The sequence below is a fragment of the Musa acuminata genome, chromosome BXJ1-6, assembly GCF_036884655.1.
Source record: "Musa acuminata AAA Group cultivar baxijiao chromosome BXJ1-6, Cavendish_Baxijiao_AAA, whole genome shotgun sequence".
Taxonomy (NCBI): Eukaryota; Viridiplantae; Streptophyta; class Magnoliopsida; order Zingiberales; family Musaceae; genus Musa; species Musa acuminata.
In genome coordinates this window covers 13,839,300-13,859,267 of record NC_088332.1, presented here as the reverse complement: position 1 = coordinate 13,859,267, position 19,968 = coordinate 13,839,300, and the positions used below count along the sequence as shown (strand labels likewise).

Genomic DNA, 19,968 nt, shown 5'->3' with positions numbered 1-19,968 from the left:
CCTTTTGACCATGCAACTCGTATCTCTCATTAATGTTATTTAAGAGAGTCCGCTGCTTTGCCACATCTGCAGCTTGTTGATGTTTAGATGCCGTGTTTGTGGCGGCGTTGGAAGTCCATGAGCTACTACTAGGCCTTGGCCTGTTGTTCCTGTCGGCATTGGAGTACAGCTTCCAATGTAAATATATCGACTTTGAAGGTGTTTGATTCATGCCAGAATCAAATCAAGATTGACATGCTATCTTCAACATCCTTGGCGAAGATGCAGTGAACCACACAAAAAGGTTGAATTCTAGATTTGGAGGAGATATGTTCATGATTTGACGATCTCAGAAGTCAAACAACAGTTGAAGACTTGTCCCCAGTGGCTTGAGATCAGCAGAATCTATGCTACCGGATGAAGCATCCGCATCCATTCCATAAAGCTTTATAAGCTTAGCCAGTGGCAGTCTATTTCGACTGCAAGTTGCATTTCGACTGTACCGCAGTGTCTCATTCACAAAGCCAACGCCCCCATCCAGAGACCTCGAGAAGGTACGCTCGTCTTTATTCCGCAGTATATTGGTACTTTTCGGCTCTCGAGTCTCCATTCAAGGTTTATTCCATGATCTGAAAGGATTTTGGAGTTGACCTTGTTCGTGTATGATGCAAATTGCAGTACCAGTTGAGTTGATCGAAACGTCACGCAATCTTCCCCACCAGATATTTGATGAAATGATGGCCGGATGGATTCCACAGGACAAATGGCTGAGCAGATGCTACAAGTCACTCGTTGCGAGGAAGCCATGGATCATCACCCAAACAGGTCTTCGGATAAAAGCTAAAGCAGCAAAGGCTTCTTTTTTCGCAGGCATCGAGCGGGGCGTCACGTGAAGCTGGAAGCAAAGGGGCAGCAGTAGCAGAAGCTGCTGCCTTTGTCGGCTGAGAGTGAGAGCTGCGGTTTCTTCAAAATGTCTCCAAGAATATTTGACATGGTTTTGCTTTATTCTTTGGGCGGCAGACCCACCATTTTCGGAGCTTTATTGACCCAACTCCTGCGGTCCGAGAAGAAAGAGGAGGGCAAATGGGCGGACGCCATGTTGGAGCCATTCAACCTCAGCCAGATTCCTGTATTCCTCTTTTTGGATGTTTCAATCTTCAACCCACCAGATTCCATTTACTCGACGACTTGGAATTTGGGTTATTCTTTTCTTTTACTTTACCTTTATTTATATATAGAATGTGTGTAATAATAGCATGAGTATTTCATAAATATGATCTATATCAGAAAACATACTCTGTGTTGAAGTTATAATATAAAAGAGATCTCATATTTATTGATATAACCATCATATATTTTTCTTGATTTCTACCGACTAATAAGGATTTGATCTCCTTTAATTTAGATTGATTAGATTATATAAACAAATAATTAATATCAATAAAATTATAATTTTTTTTAATATGGTATCGAAGTTTTTCTTATGATCATATTCCTCTGTCATAAAGTTATAAACTTGTTTTCCTTCCTTTATTTCTCATATATAACAGTGTCTTTATTCTCGAAACACATAAAAATATGGCTTAAGAGTATATACATGGCATTGCACACATTCTATATATAAAGGTATAACTGTTATGACATAAGAATCATCAGGAAACCTCCTAATGCCTCTTTGTTTAATACAAATGACCTTTTAGCGTGATTAGTGGTGTTTCTTTCTTGAGTTAGAGATGTCGACGCTTAAGAAAATAGATATGAGTGGCTGAATCGTCTTCCCATTGGACAAACAAACGATCAAAATTGAACTCATCCACTGTAGATTTTTCATGTCGGATAAAATGATTTAGAGTTATATGATATTCACATCTGCGTACCATGCGATTCTCATTCCAAGCTCATACTATATAAATATATTGTCCCCATTCGTATCCATTGATTACAAAAGCATAGCACTTCCAATATCCACTTACATCTGCTTGAGTGGTGGGATCCAGTATGGGTGACGCCTACATCCTGGTTTGGATTAGGTAATCACTACTGGGACTTGTGCTGAGGGTGTTGCAAAGACTGCTCCTACAATAATGCTTTATGACTTTTGGGTATATGGGGGAAAATTGATCTTTATGTTTAGACTCTAGGTATCAAATGAACATATCTAGTTTACAATCTGTATGCTTTCCACAGCTTGATGCATTATCTATTGATGCCAATCTATATATGTACTATTATTCTATTTAAATTATATAGAGAGAGATGTGAGATGCTAATTTAAGAAGTAGCATCAATCAGAAATAAAATGAGTCTCTTCCAAACATTTTAATGAATAATAGGTAGTGTATAGTCGAGAAACAAAAAAAAATCGATAAATATTAATATGATCATTATGTTTAATCAGTGGAGATTCTGATGTAAAGTTTGATCATTGGTGTCCACCTTTGAAGTCATTAAGAGATGAATTTATCATTTGGGAATGGCCAAGAGAGGTTATTTTTGATCTTTTATTATGCCTTGACTCTCCAACCAACATGGGACCAAATATGATTTTATCAAAACCTCATAACTGGAAAGTTAAGATATTTTCGAGTCATATGTTAGGTGTCATCTCATACAATCTATATTATTCATCGGGGACACAAGATTTTCGAGCTGCAAAGAAGGACTTCACACATAAAATTATGTATTTTAATTGGAGTTATCTTGTACTCTCAGGTGTAGTTATGATCTTTTCAATTGTAAAAAGATAATAGTTATGATAATAGTGAAATCAAAATAAAATAAACTATAATGGTTGTGGTTACATGCTATACTTTTGTGGTGGGGGACAAGATTCACTTTGCATTGTTGCTGTTGAAATGGATTGGTTTAGATTGGTCCCATGAGTTTGTCATCCTTGGATCATGTCATCTCTTGTGGAATAGAAGCCTTTGCACCCATGCAAGGCACACAGCTAATAAACCTGATCATTTGGCTTGAATTGAGGATTAGAGACATTAATATTTGATGTATTTGTCTCGTTTGCGTTAGGTCGAGTCAACGAGATCTCATTATATATCAATTAGCTTAGTTAATAAAAACCTTGACGGTTAATAATAAGATTTTAGGATCAAATCTAATATTATCTTTCATAATTTATTGTTCGAAAAAATCTTTAGTCCTATGAGATGTGGAAGTCAATGTTTGGTGAGTTTGCCTAACTAGTGATGCAAGACCTAACAAAGCAAGAGAGAAGCAGCATTGGCTTGTATCTTTTCCTTGAGAGGCTGTTTGTCAACTTAGCTCTCACCAAACCAATGAAGAGAGAGAGAGAGAGAGAGAGAGAGAGAGAGATTAGGCGAAGAATGATCACTAGTCTCATCATGGCTAATCAATAGGCAGAATTGGTATGATCTGATGCTATGTTAATTAGATGCCTTCATAATGATTTAGCTCCCACTTAATATCACCTTGGACCACATCATCACCTGCAAGTTTCTTGCAACAATCTTAAAGCTTTCTTTAATAGTGTGATTTACTTTTATTTTAATTTTGTATTCGAATCTAATGGAGTTCATTTATGAGTGTAATAATCTCAATCTTTTAACATTATATATATATATATATATATATATATATATATATATATATATATATATATATATATATATATATATATATATATGTAGTGAGTTCATTAATGTTTTTTTTTTCTATATTTTATATAATTTTAGAGGTTCTTAAGTGGAATTTTGGGACGTTCTTAGGTTGATTTTATCACCAAATGCAGCATAATTCATTTATGAGCGCATTACTATAAGATTTATCTGACTAATTTCAATCATTTTATATAGTATATAAATATGATATAAATAGTTATTTCATTTGTTTGTTACAGTTTTTAGGTGATTTTAGAGCTCCGTCGCCCCCTTTCTGCCCCCACCGCGAGCAGTGCCGCCCTCTCCTCCCTTCCCCTTCCCCTCCTGTTGCCTTTGTCCTCCTCCTTTCCCCCTCCTCCCCAGTCGCCTGTGTTGCCTCCACCACCGGCGTCCTCGTCGCTTGCCTCCCCCGGCAAGGCCGCAGTCAACGCGGTCGCCGCTCCCTCTTCCTCACGATCGAAGATTGGAGCCCTTTGGCCCCGCTTCCCCGTCGGAGAGGGAGGGGGGGGGGCCCGATGAGGGTGCTTGCCACAAGCTGCGAGGACACCAGATGCGGAGGTAGCGTGGGCGACGAGGGAGGAGGAGAGTGTGGCGCCGCTCGTGGTGGGAGCAGCGGCTACGGAGATGATGGCAGTCGAGGGTGGGGGTGGTGGCGACGATACTGGTGGAGGGACGGGGCTATTTGAAAAATGAGCACGGCGAAAGTCCTTAATTAAATTATTATTATTATTATTATTATATATATATATATATATATATATATATATCGAAACATACAAAAAAAGAAAAAAAACACCATGTGATGTTAGTCATTTCCCACGTAGGATTCATAATCAGTGCAAGTCCAAGTCGTGTGTACTGCAGCATACGTCAAGGAGTCACCAATGGTGGCCTGCACGGCGCTTCTTCTCTCTGGCTCAGTTCACCCATGACCTTGTCCTTGTCATTGACTACAGTTTGGAGGAAGAAATGGTGAGAGATTGACCCATAGGCTTCTTCTTCTTCTTCTTCTTGAACTCAACACACTTAATGTGAAACATGTAGCAAAAGGGGGCCAAAAGATCCGACTTGCAAACGAATGGAGCGAAGGGAAGACGGTGAAAAAGTGGAGCCTTCATGTAGATTTAAGGTTCTATTATGACACGCAAAGGTGATCGGCACACGTTTCTCACGAGCAATGTAATTTATATTAAACTAATATATATTATTCTTGTTGGATTTAACGTATTGTATATATATTAGTGGACTAAGTTCTTAGATTATTAGAAAAATCATAATCATGCCGCCAAAATATTATTTAATAAGTAGGGGATATTTTTATGTCTTTGTCGTCCAAAACATGTGATGACTCTCCTGAACAAACACCCTCAAGAGAGTATTATTCTGATGTTAAATATCAAGTATTATATATTTTATTAATCGTTGTGATATTGTCGAATAACATATCTTTTTCACTTAACAAAAATAATTTATTAAATAAAAAATCAATGTTTGTCATTGATTTTTAGGACATCAACAGATTAGGAGATACAAATTTAAGATGAAAGAGCACCATCATTATCATGTAGTAAAAAATCAATAATTAGAGCATCAACAGACTATAGGAGATACATATTTAAGATGAAAGAGCACCGTCATCATGTAGTAAAAAATAAAATAAAATAAAATCTTAATTAGTAATTTTTTTTTCATTTACTTGTTAGTATTTCTTTTGATGTAATGAGTGGTCGTAAGGGGTGAGAAGTTAGGGAGACGTCAACGCCACGTTAGGCCATTAACATAGCATTTGTTTTCCTCCACAGAGACGGTAATTGATGGGTTGAGTCCTCCTTTAGGCATTTTTGGTAGGCCAGAGGGCATAACTCTTCGCCACAAGAACAAGGCATTGGGTGGGCGCAGCCATTTGGACTGCCACCACCACACCACCCCACCCCACCCACTCCCACTTGCCGCCCTGTATTGGTAGATGACTAAGCCCTCTCAGGACTTTTGGGAGTGTCTCCAAACAAAGCATTCATCGCCCTTTCAGATGCATCATTTGCCATGCTGCAAAAGAAATGATGCAGACTCGGAAGCACCCACTTGTCACACAAAGGGTGAGGAATGGCCACCCCTTGCTTGCACTTAGCAGGAACATTCCCTCTCGTCTCTGACCACAGTGGGGGAGAGAGAGAAAACTAATCGTCTTTGCTCCTCACAGTATAAGAAGGCCACCGAAGTGGAGATCGGATTAGGAAGTTTTGGCAGACAGAGCGACAGACATCCCTTCCCTCCTTCCCTTTGTAGCTTCCTGTGCCCTTTTATGAGGAGGAGGAAGATGGGGGCCCTTCCCCAGCTGAGTGAGTCGAGGAGCAGCTTCCAGCCGAGCAAGGACCATGGCCCGGTGATCGAAGAGATCCAGGGGCTCATCAAGGTCTGCAAGGACGGCCATGTCGAGCGCCTGCCGGCCGTCGTCGATGTCCCATGCACGTGGGCTCCCGAACCGGACGTCGCTAGCAAGGACGTGGCCGTCGGCCATGGCGGCCTCTGGGCCCGGCTGTACGTGCCCAGGGTTCAGACCCAGAAGCTGCCCTTGCTCGTCTACTTTCATGGCGGCGGGTTCTGCGTCGGCTCCGCCGCGTGGAGATGCTACCACGAGTTCTTGGCCCGCGTGGCGTCGCAGGCGCCCTGCGTCGTCCTGTCGGTGAACTACCGCCTCGCCCCCGAGCACCGCCTGCCCGCGGCCTACGAGGACGGCCTGGCCGCGGTGAGGTGGGTGAGGCAGCAGATGAGCCATCGAGCTGCGGACGAGCCCGGCTGGTGGCTCGCCCACTGCGACTTCGCCCGGGTGTTCCTCGGCGGCGACAGCGCCGGCGCGGCCATAGCCTACAACGTGGCCGCGCAGCTGGGGTCGTTCGGCGTCCCCGAATCAGCCCTGCTCAAGCCCGCCTGCCTCAAGGGAATGGTCCTGATCCAGCCTTTCTTCGGCGGCGTGGCTCGGACCTCGTCGGAGAAGAACCTGGTGCAGTCCTCCAGATCGGCGCTCAGCTTGACCACCTCGGACTGCTACTGGAGGTTGGCGCTGCCGCCGGGCGCCGATCGTGACCACCCCTGGTGCAACCCCCTGGCCAAGGGCTCCCCCAAGCTGGAGGACCTGAGGCTTCCTCCTGCGCTCGTCTGCATCTCGGAGTTGGACGTCCTGCGGGACAGGAACATGGAGTTCTGCAAAGCCATGAGGAGCGCAGGCAAGAGCGTGGAACAGGCGACCTACGCCGGAGTCGGGCATGCCTTCCAAGTCCTCCATAACTACCATATGTCCCACGCACGCACCACCGAGATGCTTACCCACATCAGGGCCTTCATTTACAGCAGATAGAGGTAGAAATGTTCCGTTCGTAGCTGATGACTGTGTGCAAAAGGTTGCTTGTACAAACAAAACATGTGCCCTCTCACAAACCAGCATTGAGTTCGATGTCAGATTCACAGTCTTCAAGTGTCTCACGCCACTGTAGTTTAATGGCAGATAGAGATGAACAAAGTTCTTTGGCAATCGTATGGTTTGTTGGTGTGATGCAGAAAGAAGGGATCAATCGAATCGAATTCAAACCCAAAACAATGTTTATGCAACTTGACATGAATGGTGGAAACTCATACCTCAATCCAAGGATCTTATCTTGTTCGAATTAATGCACAAGATGATAACTAGATTCCATGAGAAGAACATCTTCCCAGCTCCAACCCAAGAATCTCATGTCAACTTAGAGATAGCACAAGCACAAAGTGCCTTTGACTTGACTGGGCCACAGTTCTGCTGTTCGTGTATGAGAAACATCACCGTCAGATCTCAAATACTTTAAAACTCAGTGATCATATTCGCTTTATTGTCGACAATGAAGTCGGCCACGTACTACATTTCCAACCCCGATAAGGATTAGCTAAGAACAAGTCCTCCGGTCCACAAACAGGCGCAGCTTTGACTGCAACAGAAGAACGCATAAGAGGATGGCTTTGGCGCACAGTAAGTTCGGTCACTGCAACCTGAACACAACAGTCTTCCTCATGCAGACGAAGACTGCACGTCTGATTCCACTGAATCACGCAGTGGCAGAACTCAGAGCAGCGAAGACATCATAGTGCATCAAATGAATCCGATAAATTGATAATTTGTATAAATAAATTTTAATTTCCCATCGATAGATGTCTTAAGGGATCCTTTGAAGAATCTAAATTTCCCGAAAGACAATTCAATGAACTGAGCTCATTAATCAAGAAACTCCAACCATCTATATAAATGTAGTGGAAGGATTTCTTTTAGAGATCTTTTCGAGGTGTCTTGAAGAGCTGAAATGCATGGAAGGTGACTTCTTTTTGTGCCATAAAAAAACCTCAAGAAAATAAGGTGTTGAGAGCAGAAGAGAGCGAACAGAAAGCATGTGTAATGGCTGGTGTCGAAGGGGACTGTGTACAGGAAAAAGGAGGCATGCATGCTGTGCGCACTCACAGCATCACTGCTCGACTAAAAAGACAAAGCTGTGAACTCACCCTCACAGCTTTTACAGCTGCACAGACCAGACCAGACCAGACCAAGAGAATCTATCATTGGATTGACCCCCAGTTCATAATGGGCCACAATGACCCATATAAGCCCTTTGTAGGCCCATATACACCTTGTTGATGTAACAAAACCTTCACAATGGCTTTGGTAGGAAAATATTTCTCATACTTAAAATGCACTAACATTTAATGCAAAAGATCACTAGCATATCTTGGAAGTGATTATCTAAAGATACAGTAGATAGGACAATTAATTATGTTGCATCAATGCCAAATAAGCACTAATGTTACTACATCTTCTATGTTGTGAACGGGAAGCAAAATTTATGGCAAAAAGACACAGCTATGTTATACATATGACAATTAAAAACTAGATTCTATTGTGGTTGTGTGAAACTCTTCGCAAATAATTTATACGTTTCAATATATAGTTTTATTTAATTTTTTTTATCAGGAAGAAATAAGAAATATTTATGCGCAAACTAATTGGTGGATTTTTACTCATAGCAATTAACACTCACATTAAATATATCGAAAGTGTGAAGATATATTTCTAAACCAATATCGCCATTTGGTTCGACTTAGCTTGATTTGATCGAGTCACATAAGCATCACAACATCAATCTTTAAAAAATTAAAATTAAAAATTTAAAACCAAATATATAATAATAATAATAATAATAATAATAATAATAATAATAATAATAATAATAATAATAATAACAACCTGTCGAATCCAATTATGAATACTTGGTTATGATGGAAGCTGGATAACACATCAAATGTTCATAAATTGTTATTTTAGGTTGTTTTTTTTATAAATTCTATAAAAATGTATTATAATATTAATGAAAATCATTATGTATTCTTTATTAAGAATGAAATTTAGTTGACTGGCAAATGAGACACGAATCATAAGTTTTTCTTAAAGATATCCAATTAGTTATCATATTATTATGTAAGTGATAAGTGGTTGGAGTTTATATATGACTTCTTGTGAGTCATTTAATGTAATAGAAAAGAAAATTGAATCATAAAATATTTCTTATTTTATAATTTAATTTAATTATTGGATTAGCATTATGAAACAAATATTTTATAAGTGTTATTATTATTTCTGTAGTAATTATTTAATGATTATTTTATTATTTTATTTATCTATAAAAAATCATTATTGTTATAGTAGTTGCATGGTTATTTCATCATTTATTTAGTTGTAAAAATTAATAATTTGACCTATACCTTCATTTTATATTTTTAGATTTATATTAAAGAGAAAATAACTTTAATAGTATTCCTTTATTCTGTACACATCAATGTTACTTATTTAAAAATAATAATAATTTAATAAATAGTAAATATGTTTATATTTATATTATGTTAGATTATTATTAAATGATATTTGTTTGTCCTAAACAAACATCATAATAAATATTTTAAAGGAAGAAATAAAAAATCTACTCAATTTAGCTTTCTACTCCATTAAATTAATATTTGTAATCACAAGGACTTTTGAATTTTATGTATCTGTTTTATTCTTTCAACCTTAATCCTTACAATGATCTTAGATGATTTCATGTTCCTTAGACTTGAGAAATTTAATGAGAATGGGTTTCTCTTAAACAATTATATACTTGGTTGACAATTCTAGCATGATTTTTATTGTTGAAAAATGACCTCTCTTTTTAAATCCTTCTAAATATACTTATCTTGAAAAATCTTATGGAGAAATTGAATAGCTATGTAGGTTTAGAATTTTTAATGGCCTTTTAGATGACCATTATAAAACCTATAAAAATAAGAAAATTTGATAAGTTTTAAAAGATACATCATTTATCCATCAATAAAATTTATAATTTTAAAATTTTATCTATGAAATTCATAGAATTGGAACTATCTTTTCTAAATCATATCAGATCTCTTAGACTTCCTCCTTCTTGTTCATGAAGTAATTAGGTATTACATCTTAATTTTTTTTAACAAGATCATAAAATCTTCCACAAGTACAATCAGAATCAAATAAATAAATATTATTTTATTAATAACTTATAAATACTTATTATAATTTATTAATTCATTAAATCATAAATAAAAAATAGTCCTAGGTTTTATTGAAGAACATAATAATGTTAACTCTAACATAAATTCAATTAGCTCTACTTAGTGATAGAGATAAATTTCAGATTTTGATGATAAAATCAATTGATGAGTTTACGATCTAATATTCATTTTGAGTTACACAGGACTAATTTCGATCAGAAAAGATAAATCGATTAAAGCAGGAGGAATCAAACGTTGGGTCGGAGTTGAATATGTTAAGAGATTGGACGTTGGGCCAGAGGATTAGTCGACGTACCAGCAGAAGGACTTCGTGCTGTGAGTTCAGGCATTGGGCCGAAAGATCGAAAATTGCGTCAAGGAGATCGAAAGTTACAGGAGTCAATATACCGATTGGGCAATACGTTGAAGGAGAGGACGATGCACCAAAGGATCAGATAAAGTATCAGAAGAACCAATGACATGCCAGACAACATATAATTCGTGCTTTGTAATAATTTGTCTAGATCTAATTAGTTTAGGTCTAATTCAGTTGGTATTGGGATAAAACAATGCCAACTCAATTAGGGACCAATTATATCTAATAAGGGCTGAATTAGGCCTGCTGTTTGACCCATTCAATATCCTATTAGGTCCAACGCATATGTGGGCTTGGACAATTGAGCTTTTGGAGCCCAAATCAATAATTAAGAGAGAGTTTGGTGAGGAGTAAAGTGCAGCGTGCAAGAGAAGAGAGTGTACAGTGAACATGTGCGGCAGCACGTAGAAAAAAGAGGAGAGAGAAACAAAGAGAGAAAATAAGGCTTTCAATTTTTCTGTTTGGTGGCCAAACGTTGTCAGTTTTGACTTAAATTTTATGTGGAGAATCCTTACAGTAAACTCTACAATCCTAACGGTGTTGATCTACAGTTTACCCTATCTAAGGTACTTTCCTGTGATATCCACTTTGTGAGACCTAGAATTCTCTTACGAGAAGATCCACACTATGTGATGAAGATAGGCTATTCTTGAGCCAAGATCTATGATCTTGATGTTATTGTGATCCTCTAGTTATCTAGAGAAGACCTATTATAAACCTGTTATCATTATTATTGATAGTGAAAGTTTGAGGTGGATTACGGTCCCGTGATTTTTCCCGTATTGGGTTTTTCACGTTAAAAAGATTTGGTCTCACTATGTGATTGGTTTTTTGCTCTATTGTTTATGCTGTGCTGGTTGATATTTACATTTGGATATCAAGTTGGTATTTTGATGAGGAACCCATTTTGATACACAAAGAGGGAAAAGAATATTCCGCTTTAACAGGTTTTTCCCAACAAGTGGTATCAGAGCAACAGATTGTTTGGTGCTAGTTTTTCTTGTGTGATTGAAATGGAGTCTGATGGTATGATTAAATTGAACTCATCAAATTATTCCACTTGGAGGCGTTTGATGGAAGATATGCTCTATTGCAAAGATTTGTATAAGCCTATCAAGGTTAAAGATAAACCTTCTACTCTGGACGATGAAGAATGAGAAGTTTAACATAGAAAAGCTATTGCCTATATTAGAAGATAGATGGATATAAACTTGCATAAGCATATTTCATATGAAACCAGAGTTGATGTTGTTTGGCAAAGGTTAGAAAACCTCTTTGCGAAAAAGACAGTGGGAAATAGAATTTCTCTCTTCAGAAGGCTTGTAAATTTGAAGTATAAAGATGGTGGTAACATTATTGAGCATATAAACCAGAGTCTTGCAAACAAGTTGGTTTCTATAAAAATGAATATAGATGATGAGATGCAATGATTATTACTTCTCAGCTCTTTACCAAAAAGTTGGGAAATGTATGTAGTGACTATTTGTAACTTCATGCCAGAGGGGACTCTAACTATAGATATGGTTAAAGACAGTTTACTAAATGAAGATGCCAGAAGGAAAGAATAGGTGAATATTCTTTTGGTGCATTTGTTACTGAAAAACAAGAAAGACGTGGAAGAAGTCATAGTAGAAATTCACATGGATATAGAGGAAGATCTAAGTCTAGAAAAGATATCAAATGTTTTCACTGTAATAGGCCAGGTCATATGAAGAAAGAGTGTAGGTTTTGGAAGCGAGAACATAATGAAATGAAGAAAAATGAGAAAGAGACCAATACAGTTGCTGCTGAAGGTAATATCACTATTGTCTGTGATGAAGGTTGTGTTAGTCTTATAGCTCAGGACAGTAATTGGGTAATTGACTTTGGTACTTCATTTCATGTTACTTCTCATGGTGATTTCTTTAGATCTTACACTGTTGGTGATTTTGGTAATGTCAAAATGGGAAACAGTGATACATCTAAGATTATGGGTATTGGAGATATTTGCTTGGAGACTAGTATTGGGAGCAAATTAATACTCAAAGATGTAAGGCATGTTCCAGATATTCGTCTTAACTTGATATCTACAGGTAGACTTGATGATGAGGGTTTTGCACACTATTTTGGTGAAAACAAATGGAAACTTACTAAAGGTTCTTTGATTATGGTAAAAGGAAAGAAGATTAACTCTTTTTATGTCATGGAAGCTAAGCTACACAAAGGAGAGATTAATGCAATTCAAAAAGGTGAAAGTATAGATCTTTGGCATAAGAGGCTTGGATATATCAGCGAGAAGGAACTTCAAACTCTTGCTAGAAAGCAGTTCTTACCAGAGTTGCAAGATACATCTCTTAAATCTTGTGATCATTGCTTAGTTGGAAAAACACATAGAGTTGCATTTCAAACATATCCATCATCTAGAAGATCAGATGTTAATGATTTAGTTCATACTGATGTTTGTACTCTGCAAACTAGAACTCTTGGAGGTGCTCTTTATTTTGTTACTTTTATTGATGACTATTCTAGAAAAGTGTGGGCTTTTGCTTTGAAATCTAAAGACCAGGTACTTGATGTTTTCAAGGATTTTCATGTCAATATTGAAAGAGAAACTGGTAGAAAACTAAAGTGTATTCGATTAGATAACGGCGGCGAGTACAGGGGTCCTTTTGAGAATTATTGTAGGTTCTATGGTATCAGGCTTGAGAAAACAGTTCTTAAAACTCCTCAACAGAACGGTATGACAGAAAGGATGAATAGAACCATTGAAGAAAGGATTAGGTGTATGCTTTCCTATGCCAAGTTACCAAAGTCATTTTGGGGGGAGGCTATGAGAACTACAATTGATCTGATAATCTTTCTCCATCAGTTCCTCTGAAAGGTGATGTTCTAGAGAGAGTATGGAGAGAAAAAGATATATCTTATAATCATTTAAGAGTCTTTGGGTGTAAACCATTTGTTCATATTCTCAAAGATGAGAGGTCCAAGCTTGATAGTAAAGCAAAAGCATGTATCTTCTTGGGATATGGTCATGAAGAGTTTGGGTACAGATTATGGGATCCAGTGAACAAGAAGATTATTAGAAGCAGAGATGTTATGTTTCTTGAAGACCAATTGTTTGATGATGGTGATAATATTGAGAAGCCAGAAACCTCTGTTTATATTCCTTAGAGTTTGGGTCCAGTTCCTTCACCTGTAGTTCATGATGATCATGGGGGAGATGAACATGAAAATTGTGGTAAGAATACCAGTGATGATACACCTACAGTTGATGATGTTGAACCAACTGAACAGGCACCTCCACCACCAATTGAGATTCCATTGAGAAGATCCACTAGAGAGCGACAACCATCTACTAGATATCCTCCACATGAGTATGCTATGCTTACTGACGGGAGAGAACCAGAAACTTACCAAGAAGCTATTCTACATAAGAATAAGAATGAGTGGGTTAAAGCCATGCAAGAAGAGATGAGATCCTTGCTTGAGAACCACACTTATGACTTGGTAAAATTGCCTAAAGAGAAGAAAGCTCTCAAGAATAAGTGGGTTTATAAATTGAAGACTGAAAATAATAGCTCACAACAAAGATACAAGGCACGACTAGTTGTGAAAGGATTCAGTCAGAAGAAAGGTACTGACTTTGAAGAAATATTTTCTCTAGTTGTGAAAATGTCCTATATCCGAGTTATTCTTGGTTTAACTGCCCGCTTAAATTTAGAAGTTGAGCAACTTGATATAAAAATAGCATTTCTTCATGGTGACTTAGAAGAAGAAATTTACATGGAGCAACCAGAAGGTTTCAAAGTCAAGGGAAAAGAAAATATGGTGTGTAAGCTTAGGAAAAGCTTATATGGACTCAAACAGGCACCTAGATAGTGGTATAAGAAGTTTGATTCCTTTATGATGAGCCAAGGGTATGATAGAACCACATTTGATCATTGTGTGTTTATGAAGAAATTTTCAGATGATGATTTTATTATTTTACTGCTATATGTTGATGATATGCTGATTGTTGGCCATGATGTTGGAAAAATTGGAAAGCTTAAAAGAGAGCTAAGTAAGTCTTTTGCCATGAAAGACTTGGGATCGGTGAAACAAATACTTGACATGAAGATTTTTCGTGATAGGAAGAAAAGGAATATTTGGCTATCTCAGGAGACTTACGTTGAAAAGGTTCTTGAAAGATTTAACATGAGTAAAGCCAAAGCAGTTTGTTCCCCACTTGCAGGTCATTTCAAGCTTAGTTCGAAATAATGTCCTACAAATGAGAAAGAAAAAGAAGAAATGTCCAGAGTGCCTTACTCATCTGTAGTAGGTAGTTTGATATATGCGATGGTTTGTACTAGGCCAGATATAGCTCATGCAGTTGGAGTTGTCAGCCGATTTCTCTCAAATCCTGGAAAGGAACATTGGGTAGCAGTGAAATGAATATTAAGATATCTAAGAGGTACTTCCAGGTTATGTTTATGTTTTGATAATGATGAACCTGTGTTAGAAGGTTACACAGATGCAGACATGGCAGGTGATACTGATTCCAGGAAGTCTACTTCGAGATTCTTGATGACATTTGCAGGAGGAGCAGTCTCTTGGCAGTCTAAGTTACAGAAGTATATTACTCTATCAACCACAGAAGCAGAATATATAGTAATTACTGAAGCCTACAAGGAAGCTTTATGGATGAAAAAGTTTCTACAGGAATTGGGCTTGAAACAGGAAGGATATACTGTTTACTGTGACAGTCAGAGTGCCATTCACCTATCCAAGAATTCAACATACCATTCTAGATCCAAGCATATTGATGTGAGATATCATTGGATTCGTGATGTGCTTGAGATGAAAGAATTACAGTTGGAAAAAGTGCATACTAATGAGAATGGATCAGATATGTTGACAAAGTCTTTGCCTAAGGAGAAGCTTGAAGCATGTAAGCGAAGAGCGGGCTTGGTACAACCCACCATATGAGTTGGAGGGGGAGAATTGTTGGGTCCAGCCCATATGTGGGCTTGGACAATTGGGCTTTTGGAGCCCAAATCAATAAATAAGAGAGATAGGGTTTGGCGAGGAGTGCAGTGCAGTGTGCAATAGAGTGCACAGCGAACATATGCGACAGCGTGCAGAAAAAAGAGGAGAGAGAAAATAAGGTTTCTGAGTTTTCTATTTGACGATCGGTGGCCAAACGTTGTCAGTTTTGGCCCAAATTTTATGTGGAGAATCCTTACAGCAAACTCTACAATCCTAACGGTGTTGATCTATAGTTTACCCTCTCTAAGGTACTTTCCTATGATATCCATTTTGTGAGACCTAGAATTCTCTTACGAGGAGATCCACCCTATGTGATGAAGATAGGCTATTCTTGAGCCAAGATCTATGATCTTGATGTTATTGTGATCATCTAGTTATCTAGAGAAGACCTATTATAAACCTATTATCATTATTATTGATAGTGGAAGTTTGAGGTAAACTACGGTCCCGTGGTTTTTCCCACAATGGGTTTTCCACGTTAAAAAGATTTGGTCTCACTGTGTGATTGGTTTTTTGCTCTATTGTTTATGCTGTACTGGTTGATATTTACATTTGGATATCAAGTCGGTGTTTTGATGAGGAACCCATTTTGATACACAAAGAGGGAAAAGAATATTCCGCTTTAACAGGTTTTTCCCAGCACTATAGTAGGGTTAGGTGGTGGTACCGTTAGACTGGGCGAGTGGTACCACTAGACTGGGTGGTGGTACCACCCAGATATAATCTTTTAGACTATATCAGGCGATGATACCGCCAGACTAGGCGGTGGTACCGCCTAGTACTGGCTATACCATCGCCTGCTAGTCTCAAAGACTATGCCACCGATGGTTCCACTAGTTTGGATTACTGTTTGGGCCTTTGACTTGGCCCAACACAGCCTAAACTTGGGCCCACTTGGCCTCTAATTGAGTTGACCTAATTCTAACCTAATTACGTTCAAAATCTACTTCGATCTGAATAATTATTACAAAGCTTGAATTAAATGTTGTCCGACATGTCATTGGTTCATTGACGCTTCGTCCGATTCTTCGGCGTATCGTCCTCTCTTGTGGCTTATTGTCCAATCGGCTAGTTGACCTTTGCAACTCTGATTTCCTTAGTGTATTTTTTGCTCTTCTTGGCCTGATGCCTAAACCTATTGTCACTGACAAACTTCGAAACAGGGTGTTTGATGTAATGCTTATGTATGTCCGTGTCTTTTGGCATGTTCATGCCTTGTACAACATGTAGAGGGGTAGCTGAAGGCATAATAGTCCCATTTAAGTTGGGTTGGAGGCCTCTTTAGGCTTGTAAATAAAGGTTGTGTCATGTGGACATGTGCGAGAGCTTTTCGATCTGTAATGGACCATTTTACCCTTTGTTGTGCCACTGTTCAGAGCTTGTAAAGTCTGTTTGTAATTTGCTTTGTCTATGAAGTGTTTTTCGGAGATGTTTGCTTGTGGATCCCGATTGAGGCGTTCTCTCTAGCCCGTTCTCTCTTTTGTTGGTCCTAAGGGACAATGGGAGTCTGCGGGGAGGCTGACCTTTGCGGACGGACACGCAAGGGTGCCGCACGACTTAGGCAAAACCAGCTAAGTCCGTGTCATATGGTATCAGAGTGGGACAAGCACTCATAGAAACACTTGACATACAAACGTGGGGGACCTAGCGGGGCTGCGTTGAGGGCAGTCAGCACACGCGCGACCGTTTGAGGGAAAACGGGCATGGAGATGTAGGGAAAAGAGTCGCTCAGAGGAGTGGGCATCTGAGATTGGCATTCAGAGGAATGGCCAACCCTTCGCGTAAGAGGCACCACGAGAACATGCAAGCTTGGAAGAATTTGGAGCGCACAAAGGTTGGGATGGCTGAGTTTGAGCTACGGCTCAACGTTGACAACTATACTTGATGGTGCTCTAGGCAAGCGAGGCGCTTGGCAAGAATGAGACCACGCAAGGTGGAATGAGTTGCTCAACGACCAAAAGAGTTATGCAAAGCTCATAGAGGTGAGGGGAATTGCTAACTCGAAGAATTTGGTACTCATGCATGGGCTTATATGCGGACGATGGAATGTTCGTGGCCATCCTAAGGCGGTCGAGACTCGGCGCCATGGAGCATTGAAACTTTCTTTTCGGCATGCAAAGGATATGTCCGGAGGAGGTTGAAGTGTGCAACGAGTTCAGCATGTTGCTAGGCCTTGCGGGGTGCAGCGGTGGCTGTATTGACGTGGAGGCGCAATCTAGCAAGTGCGTTTGCAAGAGGCAGAACAATGCACAGTTTGTTCAGCAGATCGGAGTAGTCCAAGGGGATGGTCTCCGAAACGAAGAGAGATGTTGCTCCAACGGGACAGTTATCCAGGAGGGATAAGTCTCGACTCTCCAGAGGGAGAATCATGTGAGATGGACTTCACATGTTGAGGAGGAGTACCTCACAAACAACAACTCCACGAAGCTCAATGGACCGAGCAAGCAGCGAGGAGTTGTCGCATGATCTCACTCGAGAGAATGCATTGGTGGATGCATTGCGAGATCAAGTGGGGGAGCGACCTGAAGCAACTTAAATGAAGGCACACTTAGAGTCGATGTGGAGATCGGACTCAAGGGAGGGCTGACCCGTGGAATGGTGGGCATGAGGGCCACCATCGACTCAATGCGAAAACGAGGAGCGGAGCAACTTGGGTGTAACTTGGTGAAGTACCCAAGCCGCATGAAGGGAGCCAGCAGAGAAGTTGGAACATGGAGCAGAAGCACAGTGCTTTCCTTAGACAGAGGTCAAAGACATGAACTCTTGTAGAGGCAAGAGTAGGATCATGTTGTTCCATGGGTCCTTCATTCTGACGGAGCGGACTCATCTTACATGGTGCCAAAGACAAAGGGAGCTTCGGGGCACATGCACCTTATCTCGGAGGAGCATTTGATGAAGGAACTAAGGCGACTCAATTTGCGGAGGCGAAGTTGAGTTCAGAAGGCCTTAGCACGGGGCAAGAGGACGCAGAGGCGGGTACTCTTGAAGAATATGCCACAGTGTTGTCATTCAAAGTTGCCATGAAGGAAGCGGTGCGCAGCAGAGATTGTGCTGGTAGGGGCAGAGGCCCAGGATCCAGACAATGGTGCACAAATTACAGTGAAGTCGGTGGACTTCGGGAGCTACTAGGCGACGGACTGTCCTAGAGCAGTGCTTCATCTAGGTGTGACCCAAGAGTGGGTGGATGAAGGTCAATTGCCAAAGGAGCGAACAAAATCGAAGGTGGAGGTGACCCTGCGATGTATTGGCAGAGGCCACACATGGAGGGTTCACAATTCGAGTTTATTCCACAAGGATCAGAATGCAATGGAGATGTCACCAGGAGGCGACATGGTGCAGCGGATCGTGGTGGAACAGTTCGTGGCAATGCGATACACACGAGTGAGTCCCGGGAGGGACTTGATCATATGGAGGTATGATCGGGAGCTACTGGAAGCTCCACTTCGGTGAATAACACGACGACAAGAAGGGCTATGGATTCAAGGAGTGAAGGCCATGGTACCGCAGAGGCGGGTCTTCCGGACGTGCATCGAATTTTGCATCGGATGAAAACCTTGGTCATCAGCATATGGGGGCTGTGTTCCACTAAGGGAAAAGTTCGAATGCAAGTACCAGTGAGTTCCATGGGAGGGACTTGATCATGCAGAGGTATGATCAAACCAGCTGGAGAGTTGGACTGCTCCAGAGCTCATATTCGCTTAAGGGAGCCCGGCAAGTCAGAGGACAAGGCCGAGTAAGCGAACGTTGCTACCAAGGAAGCTAAGGAGAACAGAATCGGTGCAAACCCTACAACATGATGGCAGAGGCCATGCATGGGAGTTGCAATCTGTCTTTCCATCGACCAAATGGACTGCTTGGAGAGCACAGAGGTGTTGAAACAGGGGGGGTCGAAAGGGGCGAGGAAGCGACGACGAGTCCAGAGGGACTTAGCTACCCAAAATCAAGCAATCAGTTAGAATGGAGGTGGACTCGGAGGAGTGTCACGGAGGCATATCTACTGATTGTGAAAAAAAGGGATGTAGATGCGAGGCGACGGATAGTAGTGCCATGGGCATGGCAGCGCCATGGTACCGCAGAGGCGGGACTTCCGTGAAGGTCATTGATCCCTTGCTCTCATGGAGGGAGAGCGCTTGGTCATGAAAGGGGCCGAGGAGGTGGAGCATGCAGAGGCAATCTCCAAGTACCGAGACAAGGCTGAAGGGCAGAGGCCGAGGAACTTCGTAAGACCGGTGTCAACAAGTTTCTCATCAAGATAGCCGTAAGTGAAGGACTTCGGGTCATGCAAGAGTGCACGACCAAGGAACGAAGCAAGCAGTACGCGGTGCTATACCTTTGCTACTCAATAGAGTAGGTAGCAGGGTTGATGGAGAAGACGGTACAATCCCAGAGGCGACCAAACCT

General features: G+C 40.4%; 1 protein-coding gene across 1 annotated transcript; it reads left to right on the top strand.

Annotated features, from left to right (window-relative positions):
* Nucleotides 1–5,659: 5,659 nt before the first annotated feature.
* LOC135676420 (probable carboxylesterase 17) lies at nt 5,660–7,246 on the top strand. Its single transcript, XM_065187562.1, has 2 exons — nt 5,660–5,710; nt 5,815–7,246. The coding sequence occupies exons 1-2, from the start codon at nt 5,672–5,674 to the stop codon at nt 6,967–6,969; spliced, it is 1,194 nt and encodes a 397-aa protein (XP_065043634.1). The 5' UTR covers nt 5,660–5,671; the 3' UTR covers nt 6,970–7,246.
* Nucleotides 7,247–19,968: the final 12,722 nt, after the last annotated feature.

Bases quoted from the DNA above. Each gene is read 5' to 3' on its own strand.
- LOC135676420 (XM_065187562.1), top strand. From the start codon at position 5,672: ATGATGCAGACTCGGAAGCACCCACTTGTCACACAAAGG. The intron at 5,711-5,814 runs GTGAGGAATGGC...TGCTCCTCACAG, and splicing joins ACCCACTTGTCACACAAAGG to TATAAGAAGGCCACCGAAGT.